Raw genomic sequence first — 12,427 nt, 5'->3', positions numbered from 1 at the left:
CTTTCTGAACTGTGTGATTTTTTCTTTCCCAGTAAATATCTGATGTGGGAAATAAGTGCTTGTCTCCAAAAAAAAAAAAAGTGCTGGTGGCCCCCACCGGCTCATATAAAGCACTGTATAGGGCTCCCTCCAGACAGTGCTCTTGTCTAAGGTGAGTTATACTTGAGAGGGCATACAGAGGGAAGAATAACATCAAATATAATTTTAAAACCAGTAGACAGGGTCACTGAAATTATATGGCAGTGAAGGAGCATTTTATATAGCGTGGTTCACTAAATTATGCAGTAAGAAAGGCATATTATGAAACAATGTGTGACATTGTCTATCTAGTTTGACATTTTAACACAGATAATACATCAACTTGTGGCAAAGCCAATGGGTCGCGTCTTTTGGCTGCCAAAGGAGACCTATTGGCTTTGTAGAAATTATTTAATTTAGCATTACTAAAAAGAAATGCTTTCTGCTGTTACTGTACATCAGTAAAAAATAAATGTAAAGAGTGTGATGATGTGTACGCATGCATGCATCCTCATAAGTGTGTTTATGCATCATGCACTAGGCACTTGCTAGTGGGCATATAGCAGAATGCCACCACCATTTTGTTTACATTTTTATTTGGCTTTAAATGATGAGGGATTCCAATCGTGGAGCGCTTAAAAAGTAAATAAATGAATGTGCAAAAAGGGTGTGACAAATTCTAACTGCCAGCCCTTCAAACACATTCTAAAAGAAATGGAACAAGAGTAGCGGGGGAGCGTCAGAGGAGCACGTGGGGGGGAATAACTCAACAAAACTGGAGAGAAACAAAGGAGCTTGAGGTGGGGGGATTAAAAGATAATAAAAGCAAACAATAAAATCAAGGGAGGACTGGTGGGAAGCAATGCACAAGCTAGGTGGGGTGGGGAGCAACAGAACATTGGGGAGGGTGGGAATTTGAAGGAGGAAAAAGCACACAAGGAAGAAAGCAAGAAAACACATGCACTCTCAAGAAATGGAAAAAAAAACAGTTTCCTGAATGTAAACAGTGAAAAGGATGGTAAAAAAAACTATGTTCTAGAGGAGGCACAAGAGGAAGGAAAGTGATTGACTAAGAAGCAAGCCTGGATATATGTATATGGAATTTCTACAGCATAAACCTAGCCAAAAGGCATCGGAGAGCCTTTTAAAAATGGAATCAAATTAAAACGACATGAAAGCGAACCAATGGTAAACAATGTGCTATCCCAAAGTCAACAGTAAGAATTGGTATGGTCGACAACAAAATTACAATAACATGTAGGCAAGAACTAAAAACGATTCCATGGCTATAAAAACGCACAGGAATATTAAGAATTAAAGGAATCCATATATTCGGTAGGTCCTAGTCCAAATTATATTTACCAAGAATTAAAAAAAATTCTTGCATGGCAGTGCATGTCACTATTTTATAAGCATGGTCTTTTATGCTACCCAGTGTACCTAATTTTTTTACAACTTAGATTAGATTAAAATTTCTAAAGCGCATGGATATCCGAGAGCATCGCAGCGCTGTTAGCGGCGAATCACAGACTCAGAGCAGTATTTAGGGGAACAGAAAAGTTTTAATTTGTCTTCGAACGATCAGATGATTCGGCTCAGTACGAATCAGGAAGGGAAGGTGATTCCAAAGTTTGGCAACAATATATGAGAAGAGACGCCCTCCACTACGTGATCTTCTGATTTTCGGTACTGCTACCAGGTATTTGTCATCTGACCTCAGGGCCCTATTTGAACGGTAGGGTTGAATGCTATAACGAATAATGGGCGATCCCTTGCCTGAAAGTGCTTTATGTGCTTTGCACAATGCCTTAAACTGGATCCTCTCCTGGATAGGAAACCAATGTAAAGTGGTGAGGGCAGACTTAGCCGAATTGCGCTTGGGGATATTTAGGAGCAGACGTGCTGCACAATTTTGCAGAATCTGTAATTTTTTAATAGAGGAACGTGGAGCTCCTAGGTAAAGGGCATTGGCATAATCTAGCCAAGACAGAATCAATGCTTGAACCAAGTGTTCTAGCTGGAAAACTTCTCTTCTATTTGAGGTTACCCTGAGTTCGCTTTATTGGGCATTTGGAAGAACATCTTTCCTTTAAGAAACAATGGTTTTAAGAACCATTGCTCTTTGAGTTACAAGCTATTTTTTTTAACAAGTCAGCATGTTATACAGCAGATGATTCATTATCCGGCGAGCTCTCTAAACCCGTATATCCACAGAAAATGCTACCAAACGTTACTATTTTTACGGCGCACTTGCCTACACGATTGAGAGGCTGTTTTCTATATTTTAAGGCAGTATTGCTCACTTTCTTCTCCATTTACCCATTATAAATCCAAAGAACGTGAAGCAGTGAGGAGAAACTCAGCCTTTGATCTCCTCGGCTTCTTCACTTTTCAAGAAGAGGAGGAAATACCTGAAAACTTTAGAAATAGATAGGTATATTAGTAGCACATTAGTGTTAGTGACTGGTTTTTAACATTTCAATGGGCTAATTGGTGGTTTGCATTTTATGTATATGATAGGCAAGTCATGCAATCTCAACGGGTGTACAACTGTTGGCCTTTTGTACACTACTCAATAGCTGGTAGCTAGGGTGATAAACCAACAAAAACCTGCAGATCTACATTACAATTATCTGATAAACTGATCTCAAAAACACTGTAAATTATGCTTCAAAAGTCAAATGAATCCAAAACGAAAACCTGTAAATTTTATTTCAGTGTACAGTATGTCATCACACTGGGTTTGCACATATCACATTATTAAACACCTTTCCTTTCCTTTCCTTTGTAGCAAAACAATCTCAGGAATTACTAGGGGCAAAGCCAAAGGTTGGCATCTTTGCCTTAATCAGTGAGGACACTTTTCAGCTTAGAAAATAGAGCAGCCTTGATCTTTTTTAAATTATAATTCCAACTAACTTGATGAAATTGAAGGTGCTGGAAAATCCTTTGTGCCTTTCGCAGTACCAGCATCCCACATTTATGGTTTTGAAGTAACCACGTAAGGGTGGGAAGAGCCCATGACAAGATGCACACTAAGATCATCGAGATTTTAGACTTATTCAATAATAGAGAACCTATGTCTTACATCAGCAGTTCTTAACCTGTGGTCGGGGACCCCTTGAGGTCCACGATGCTTACACAAGGGGTACACACCAGCTTAGAAATGTAAAAAATATTAACAGATTAATAAAGTGAATGTAAATCTAGAAGCAAAATTTAAATGCGAAGTAAATTTGTAGAAATTTGCAGCTGGGAGCTAAAAATTGAGTTGATGTTCTCAGGTTGATTTGTGGGAGCAGTGCAAATTAAGCAAACAGGATGTAGTATGGACGATGGGTGGCCTCAGTTGGATTTAGAAAAGCCTCAACCTTCCCATTAATCTTGAAAATTTAGATTTTTTTTATATTTGTCCATTGAATCAAATATGTTATTTTTGCATAATTGAGTATTTATTTGATGAATGCTTGTGTATTGTTTTGAGATTCAAATCATTCAAATTGCTAAAGCCAGGTTCCCTTGTTCCAGCAATGGTTCAATGGGGGCGCCCAGATTCCAATAATGATTAAATGAGGGTTCCCGCAATTCAATAATGATTAAGTTGAAGTCCACAGAAGTGAAAAGGTTAAGAACCATTGTTATAGATTAATTATTTTTTTCTTGCCGCCATCGTAAATCCACTGAGGTGCTCATTAGAATGTCAGTCGGAAAGCCTCCGACCGCAGTCTGACTGACATCCTTGGTTTAAAGTCCGACCGACAAATTACAATGTAGGCGGTCAGAGTTTAAACCGGCCAGTCGAACTGACTGGCTTCCGACGGGCTCAAGGACAGGCAGTCGGCAGGGCGCACATAATCCCCTAAAGAGGGAGTTTCCGCTGTCAGGATTATGATGCAACCACAAGGAGATGATGGACGGAGTACTGTAACTTTTCAAACACTCACCCCCGGGATTATGATGTCGGTTTCCAACAGGCTATTCATGTACTGCTTTCTGACATGAAAAGCCTGATGGAAAGCGACTTTGGGGGCCCCTAGCATGGCCCCCATGGCTCCGAGCCTCCGGTTGACTGCCACATAGGTGTGGTAGGCAGCATGAGGTGCCAGCCATGCAGTGCAGGGATTTACAGGAATTTCTCTACGGGAGCTTGTGCTGTGGCCGGTTTCCAACCTCTGCACAAGCTTCCATTGGGAAATGGGAGTTTGCGACCGCGCCATGTGCCGTCGCATTGTAATAGGGTGTTCGGAACCGTCGACCTGCGGTCGGTCGGTTCCCACACCGAAACAGTGTCGGGTGGACTCAGGTCTGCCCGACATCGTAATTTCAACCGAAGTGTTGATATTACAAAAAAGAAAATTTACTCTGCGCTTCAAACGTTTATAGACATTTGTCACCTATTGATAGCATGCTGACTCTAGATTCCCCACTCAAATGACCAAATGCCTGTAACTTTTTTTTGTAATAACAAAGAGGTTAAATGCAACGGTAAAATATTCACATCTAAACCACTTACAGGAAGATTCAGTGGAAACGGCAAGGATTGAGGGTGCTGCTCTTGTGTTTCAATTTCTTCATCATCATTTTTTACAGTCTCTTCTTGAACCATGAGTTCATCCTGCGATAGCATATCCTGGGGATGCCGAAGATCAGGGTCATGCAACAGCTGATTTGGAGCAAGGATGTCTTGTTGAGACAGTGGCCTTCCTCCGTGAATACCCTCTTGCCTCTCCTTGGGCACTGACGGATGGTCAGATACTCCTCCCATCACAATCAAAGCCCTCGAGGACTGCATTTCGTCTATGCCACCACATTTAAGAAATATGCTTTGTAGCTTGTCTTCTACGTTCATTCCTTTATGCAATAACCTAAAAATGAAACAGCAACTCAGTTTAGTCAAAATATTTGATTTAATTTATTGTTACTTTCAAGCATAAGTAGCTAAAACGAGGTATATAAATGCAGTTTCCTTCCCAGTCCTGCTCTGAAATATAACCATTGAGCAGTTGAGGAAAATATAAGTAAGCGTATAAGAAAGTTGCATGCAAAGTGTAACTTCCCTCCTTCAGCAACCATATAGAAATAGGAAATGCTAGCTTAACAATAACATTGTATGCCATGGAGGCCTGCTGCTAGGAATGGAGAGGTCAATCGCAATGATGCTTTACTGTAACCTTCGCTACTTCAACTATCAGCCTGACCTAGCCCTAATCATCTTGCCTATCTCCAGCGACTGCCAATTAGCAAGGGGACAGCTTTATTCAGACTAAGCAGGGTGCCCTCACCAGGGCATTTACTAAAGGGGAATTTATAAGGGGAGACTCATGCTTGGAAATTATATATCATTCTTTCTAATTGCACATGCACTCGACCTCGCATCTATAGGGATTACCTGGTCAACAACCTTGTTTTTTACTAATCTAACCAATTTGCCCAAATTTACTTGAAATCTAATTTTTCTCTAGTTTATTTTCCAGGGATGGTATGGCTACATTTGTATTGCTCTCCTTGGAATACTTTAGTCTGTGCAATGCTCAACTCTCCCCTGTCTTTCCTTTATTTCTACAGTTCATCTTGATCTGTTAACATCTGAATACATTTTGCATTGCACATATCTTTGTCACCCCAGTCATGCCTCTGTCATCGCTACACATTTTTTGTTAGCACATTTTTTACAACTCATTATTGTAATCGTGCAGGTTTACTCATGTTCATTAGCCTGGTGTTCAAAACTTACAATAAACCAAGAATTGTGTTTGGGTGAAACATAACTAGGGGCACATCTGGGAATATTTTGTTTGCATCCTGATGACATTTTAACATGGTACTTTGCGGACAAATGCATCTCCAAGACCCCCATGCTCTTCAGACTGCCTCCACATTGTACAAGAGGTTCAGGATCATGTGCCAATAACCTTGTTACGGTTCACATCCTTCCTTCTTTTCCCTCTACCAAAGTACTGAAGATACCATTAATCCCTTTTGGCTTTCTTTCAAAACATACCCATACGTTGGACATCCACGGGAACCATACCAAGGAAGGTAGCCCTTTTAGTTTTAGGGAATTTTATACTGGGTCACAGGGTACAGCTGGACAGATCCCTGGATGTTTAAGAAATTACTTTGCTTGGGGAAAGGGCACTGATTTAGCATTTTGTACGGAAAAACAATGTCTTACCCCTTCAACATATTGTTTCTATGAATTATTCAGAGAACGTTTTTCAAACCACCTTGTACAGCACGTGGTAAAACAAATTATAGTAACAGCGTGTTAGATTATCAAAACAGACTGCAGTAGGGTAGAAACAAATGGTGGGGATACATTATCTGCGCTAATATAATTCAATTTTTTCTGTCATAAATAATAATTTTTCACTATATTTTGTAAAACTATTAAAACATTTAAATTTGTACAAAAAGTTATCCATTAAAAACTGTTTCCACATCCGCCACAAAAAAATTCTTTTTGATACATTTTCATTAATTTGTGATTTCAGCATAGAATATTTAGGTTAAATTGAGAAAAAAAGTTTGTATAGAGTTTGCCTTTTCTTTTCGACATGAAAGGGCTACCAATTGATGTCCATATATCTAAATCTCTATACTTTCTCAAATACGGCCTAAGCCAACGCATGTCTTGCAGCAAAGTACTGCTTCGAAACACAAGTAGATAGGATTCTTGAATGTATTTAACTAAAGTCAGACTATGAAAAATGCTAAATTCAATACAGCACCTAGTTGAGGCGCATCTATTTACTAGTTACAGTTTACTAGTTACAGTTTCTACATTTGTTTTGCGGTCGTGGGTAGTCTCGTTGGCCTGAGGCTGTTGGGCGTCCAAAGGGTCAGTGGTAGCAGATGCTTCTAGAGTGGAAATCTAGCGATGTTAAGGAAGTGGGAGTTGGGGGGTGGGGAAACTCAATGTGAGATTATTTAATTGAAATATTTACATTTTCCTATACAGGGAGATTGAGCAAGAGGTCAGTGATCTAACGTTCATATTTTGCTAGTGAAATAGTGAAATCACATAGGCATCATGTACTAACATGAGTGCCAATGGCCTACATGATAAAATCCATTGAGGTACAGTTTTGTAATGCAGCAACATATACAGAGGACTGCCCCGGATGTGGCACTCTTACAAGAGGCCCATCTATTGACCTCCAAATCTGGATTTTAAGGCAGGGGGCTTCACAACAGCCTCTTGAAGAGTTTCCATTCATCTTAAAAAAACATTCCTATTTGCAATGAAAACACCCTACGCGAAAGACAAAAGAGGTATATACGGATTTAAAGGACCATGCATAGGAAACCATGAATTCTGATTAATTTAAAAGTCACCAACATTAATGAAAATGATGCTACAGTCCCAGTCCAAGCTACTTATCAAAACACCAATGGGAGTCACACAGATTAGTAGGGACTTGAAATCCTTTATCACTTATGAAGTAAATTGTTAGATACCATGAGCCCCAGGGAAATGCGGAAGATCACACACAGCAAATGAGGAGATACCTTTACTCTTTGCTCTATGCAGAGAGGCTCAGAAAGAACACATCACAACTGCTCACAAAATAAACAGGACCTCAAATGATCAAGATGAATACAAAATTTCCTCACAAGCAGACGAAGCCTGCTTGCACTAGGTAATCCCCGATGCCCATACCTACATTAATACAACAGCTCCAGAAATTTGAAGCCATCTCCGTTTGTAAGATAAATACAGATATCTCTCAAATTCTTTATCTGACATCCCCAGCTTCTGTAACCTAAGCCGCTAAAGGAGAAATACTTCTTCAGCAGGGTGAAAAGTCTGATGAAGTACTTGGGAATCAATTATATATATCTACTATATACATTTAATTTCCCACTCCTTACTGAGGCAATTAAGAAAAGACTTTACACATGGGCTGGCTTATTCTTCTTTTGGATGGACTGAATAAACATGATTCTTCCTATGGGTTTGGATTTTTTGCAGGCTCTCCCAATTCCACTCAAGATTTTCCAAAACGCATCGATCAGATTCTGCTAAGGTTTATGTGTCATGTAGAAGGGTCTTGGGCGTCCAAGCTCTGGATGTTACAGGTAGAGTACTTTCCCTAAAAGGGGCTTCTTTTACAGTCAGCAGACAAACTAAGTTTAACACTCAAATCATCTCATATCCGGCATTTGTCAATTCCTCCAAACTGTGTGTAGTGCAGTGCTTGAAAGCATACAAGGAGATGACAGAGGAACTCTCTCCGCCAGGCGAGCAACAACTCCAGATTGCCCTGCGGAAGCCATATAAAGCAGTCTTTTCACCCACAATCGCCCAGTGGTTGCATTCTGTCACGCAGGAGACAGGTATATATGTGGGAGTGTTCGGGCCCATTCAGCAAGAGGGGCAATGGCCTCAAACTCTTTTTAGCTGGATGCTCGTTTGGAGGACATCATGAATGCAGTGGACTGGTCCTCGGACTCCACTTTTAAAATGTTCTACTTCAAGCCGGTGGCGGCAGTAGCACACATTTTATTTATTTATAAAACTTTTCAAATAAAAATAGAGTGCAAACAAGACCCAAAAGGGTATCAGAGCGCTGCACAAAGTGGTGTAAGTATGAGTACAACAACAAAATGGATCAAAAGAGATAACTTAACAAGCAAAAGGTCAAGGGGGAGGACATGGTCAAAGGGGGGCAGGGGGAGTCATCCAATTCAGTGTGACCTGTAAGGTTTCAGCAGAGAAGAAACGAAACAAAAACACATTAAAAAGAGTATCCAGAACAGAGACAGAAGTAGATGGCGATAATATCCGGGTTAATGCTGTTGAAGGTCATTCAGGAGTAGCCATTTGACTTGTTTTTTTTAAAGAGGCAGTAGATGGGTTGGTTCAGATCTCAGGGGGAAGAGTGTTCCATATTCTTGGAGCAAGACCAGAAAAAGCACGATTGTAAGTTTTTTTCTTAGTGAATTTGGGAGGTTTCAATTCAAGGGTGTTAGAGCTTCTTAAGTGCCCGATAGCCCAGGTTTTTTTGCCAGGTAAGCAGGGGTGTTGTGATGAATAGCTTTGTGCATCAGGCAAGCTATCTTGAACCTGATCCTCGCTTCAATGGTCAGCCAGTTTAGTTGAATTAGGTCTGGCGTGATGTGGTCATGTTTTCTGAAGCCACTTGGTGGTAAGAAAGCTTTGAACTAGCATGATCCATTCCTTTAGTCCTGTCATTGAATGCAAAATTTCCTAGCTATCGTAACAGAAAGTTTAAATTCTATTAAGGACTCAGAGACAAGGATTACCCCACCTGGTAAGAAGTTCTCCATTTATTCCCTTTCTGTTACCAGTAAATAGCTGGCCATTCTGAAATGTCTCTACTGATTGACTATTGTTGTTTCTTGCTTATAATCATAGTGCTTGATATGAGGTTGATTGTTTCTCTTTAGAAAGACAGTTTCAATTACTTTCCTATTTTCTTTGGCTTCATAGGGAATGATGGTTCTAAATAGGATTCGTGAGCAACAGATGCTAGAGTGATTCGCACGAAGAAAATAGGCAACACAGACACTAACAACGGACTATATCTGGACTGCCTTGACCTGATTGGTAGTTAATGTTGAACTATCCCAAGGAATATTGGCAATGTTTGTTTTTTATAGTGAAGTTGATGTTCAAATGGCTGCTGTTCAAATTTATAACTAGTGAAGTAAAGATTATAAAGCATAATGCTTGCCTCCGAGTCCTTAATAGAATTGAAACTTTCTGTTACGATAGCTGGGACATTTTTCATTCTTACTTACTCAAATTCAGGAGTTTAACATGCAAAGGAATAGGTCAACAAGAGCTATACCGACCTCAACACATTTGAGACATTCAAACCACTGTACACATCCACCGACACAGGGTTGCGAGATGGATTATCTAAACATCTTTCACACTTTCCACTTTGTTCAACCTCCTGGAGTGCCTATGGCTCTCAATTTCTCTATCAACCAACCCCTCTCTTACAATCTTATAGTTCATTCGTACTCTCCATCCAGCTTGTCAGTTTGATAAACCTGCCCTTCTCTCATCCCATCTTCTTCGCTCACAATCCAGTCCCCTCTCCAGAGTTCACTCATTACACAGAGTTCTTTCGTTGTTTGTTGTCAGCTAATTTTAGCTAGATCGTATATACCAGTATTCCCCCTTTCCTTCATCTTCTGAGTTCTTTCATTGCATGAAGTTACCTTACTTTCATTTACTTAGAACCTGCGTGTTCATGCACTTTTATTGTTCAATGTAGGACAATTTTGTCATTGCTCATGTTATTTTGTAAAGCACCCTTAAACCTCACAGTGCATAAGAATCCTATGCACCTGTAAAAAAAACAAATGGATCATGCAGTATGAATAATTTAAGGACAGTGGGAAGCGTTTTCTTACCAGATAAGGTTTCATTATGAATGTTACCTAAACAAATGAATGTCTATGACTGCCAAGTTTGTGACTTTAAATGTGGAGGGCCAGAACTCTTCCGTTAAGAAGGTGCTCTAAAAGGTTATATACGGCAAAAGGACCAGTATAATTGTATTGCATTGTAATTGCATTTATATAGCGCTTACTACCGCCAACAAGGCGTCAAAGCGCTCTTTCTGCGAGTAGAATGCTACTCTGGAACCTATATAGGATTAGTGGTGAATTAGCATAGTGAAATATAAAGTAAATTGAGCTGTGGATATGTTAGGCTGTTATTTGGATTGAGGAGGCTAGTGGAAGGATAGAATAGGGGAAAGGTTTGCATTTATATAGTGCTTGCTACCCCCGATGAGGTATTGAAGCGCTTTTGGTGAGTAACATGCTACTACGGAACTCAAACAGGATTAGTGGGAATTAGTATAGGGACATATGCAATTCATTTGAGTGGTGGACATGTTAGTCCGTTATTTGGATTGAAAAGGAATAGTGGAGGGATAAAATATGGAAGGGGCTAGAAAATATATTTTTTTGTTTGTTTTTTGGAGTTTATAGCCGAAAGAGTGGGTTTGGGATGAGTAAAGGAGGGATGGAGGGGAGTTAGTATAGGGAAATATGAAATTAATTTGAGTGGTGGACATGAAAGGAATAGTGGAGAGATATAAGAGGGAAGGGTCTATAATTTTGTTTTTTTTGGAGTTCACGGTAGTAGGAGGGGGGATGCCTAAGGGGAGGGAGAACGGGAAAGGTAGGAGGGAAGTGTTTAGAAAGGCTTGTTTGGGAGATCTGAATAGTAAAAGAGGTATGAGATGATGCAAGGCGGAGTAGAGGAGGGAAGAGTCTAGAAAGGGTTATTTTGGGAATCATAGTAGTGGTATAGGTTTGGGATGAAAGAGAGGAGGTAGAGGATACACTGACAGAGGTATAGGGTGAGAAATAGGGTAGTGCATTAGATATGTTGAATTAGAAGCAAAGTAATAAATATATAGATATACAAGTACATATATGCATAAGCAAGGTAATATATGTAGATTAAAGATATATTCAATAAACTCCGGCATTGTTGTACTTTGAATTCATTTATTTTATTTTTTGTAATTCAATAGTGAAGCAATTGTAGGTCAATAGTTATGATTTAATATTTACTTATTTATGCAGTCACAAAAAACCCGGTCTTGACTCTACTGACTTGAACAATTTCAGACCGATATCTAACCTCCCTCTACTTGCCAAAACACTGGAACGATGCGTTCTCCTTCAACTGACTCATCATCTGGATAACATCAATCTCCTAGACCCCCTCCAATCCGGCTTCAGACAAGGCCGCAGCACAGAAACCGCGATGCTGAACATCATAGACGATATTCACGGTTCCCTTGACGCTGACAAATGCTGCCTCCTCATACTCCTTGATTTATCCGCAGCTTTCGACACGGTGGACCATAGGCTCCTCATCAAGACTCTGCAAGTAAGAGCTGGCCTCGGCGAGGTAGTTCTCGATTGGTTTTCCTTCTTTCTACACAACCGCTCGCAAATAATAAAAATGAAGAACTTCACCTCCGAATCCCAGCAAGTCAACAGGGGTGTCCCCCAAGGATCAGTACTTTCTCCTCAGCTCTTCAACATCTATATGGAACCGCTCGCCAAACTACTCAGGAATGCCAATATCCACTTCCACCTCTACGCGGATGACACACAGATCTACCTGGAAACCTCTTCTATTAACGACATCCACCGAGTAAATGCCGTCTTAAATGATGTTCAAGATTGGCTGACAAAGAATCACCTGAAACTCAATCCCGACAAGACCGAAACTCTTCTCATCTCAAACAAAGAAGACAACCCTCAAATCATCGAGTGGCTGAAGTCGATCGATGCTCTTAAAGGTTCTCTCACGCTAGCTGATTCCGTAAAATCTCTGGGCTTCACCTTAGACCCCAAACTAACCTTGACAAACCACATTAAGAACTCGGCAAAAAGCGCATTC

General features: G+C 40.2%; 1 protein-coding gene across 1 annotated transcript in view; it reads right to left on the bottom strand.

Annotated features, from left to right (window-relative positions):
* Window positions 1-12,427, bottom strand: part of ZNF148 (zinc finger protein 148) — a 205,229-nt gene that overhangs the window by 179,630 nt on the left and 13,172 nt on the right. The window contains exon 2 of the mRNA XM_086957436.1: window positions 4,532-4,883. Coding sequence (XP_086813562.1) covers window positions 4,532-4,867 — 336 coding nt within the window. The 5' untranslated portion in view covers window positions 4,868-4,883. The remainder of the gene's footprint in view (window positions 1-4,531; window positions 4,884-12,427) is intronic.

Source organism: Lissotriton vulgaris, chromosome 2_1, assembly GCF_964263255.1.
Source record: "Lissotriton vulgaris chromosome 2_1, aLisVul1.2, whole genome shotgun sequence".
Classification (NCBI taxonomy): Eukaryota; Metazoa; Chordata; class Amphibia; order Caudata; family Salamandridae; genus Lissotriton; species Lissotriton vulgaris.
This window is presented reverse-complemented; position numbering and strand designations above follow the sequence as displayed.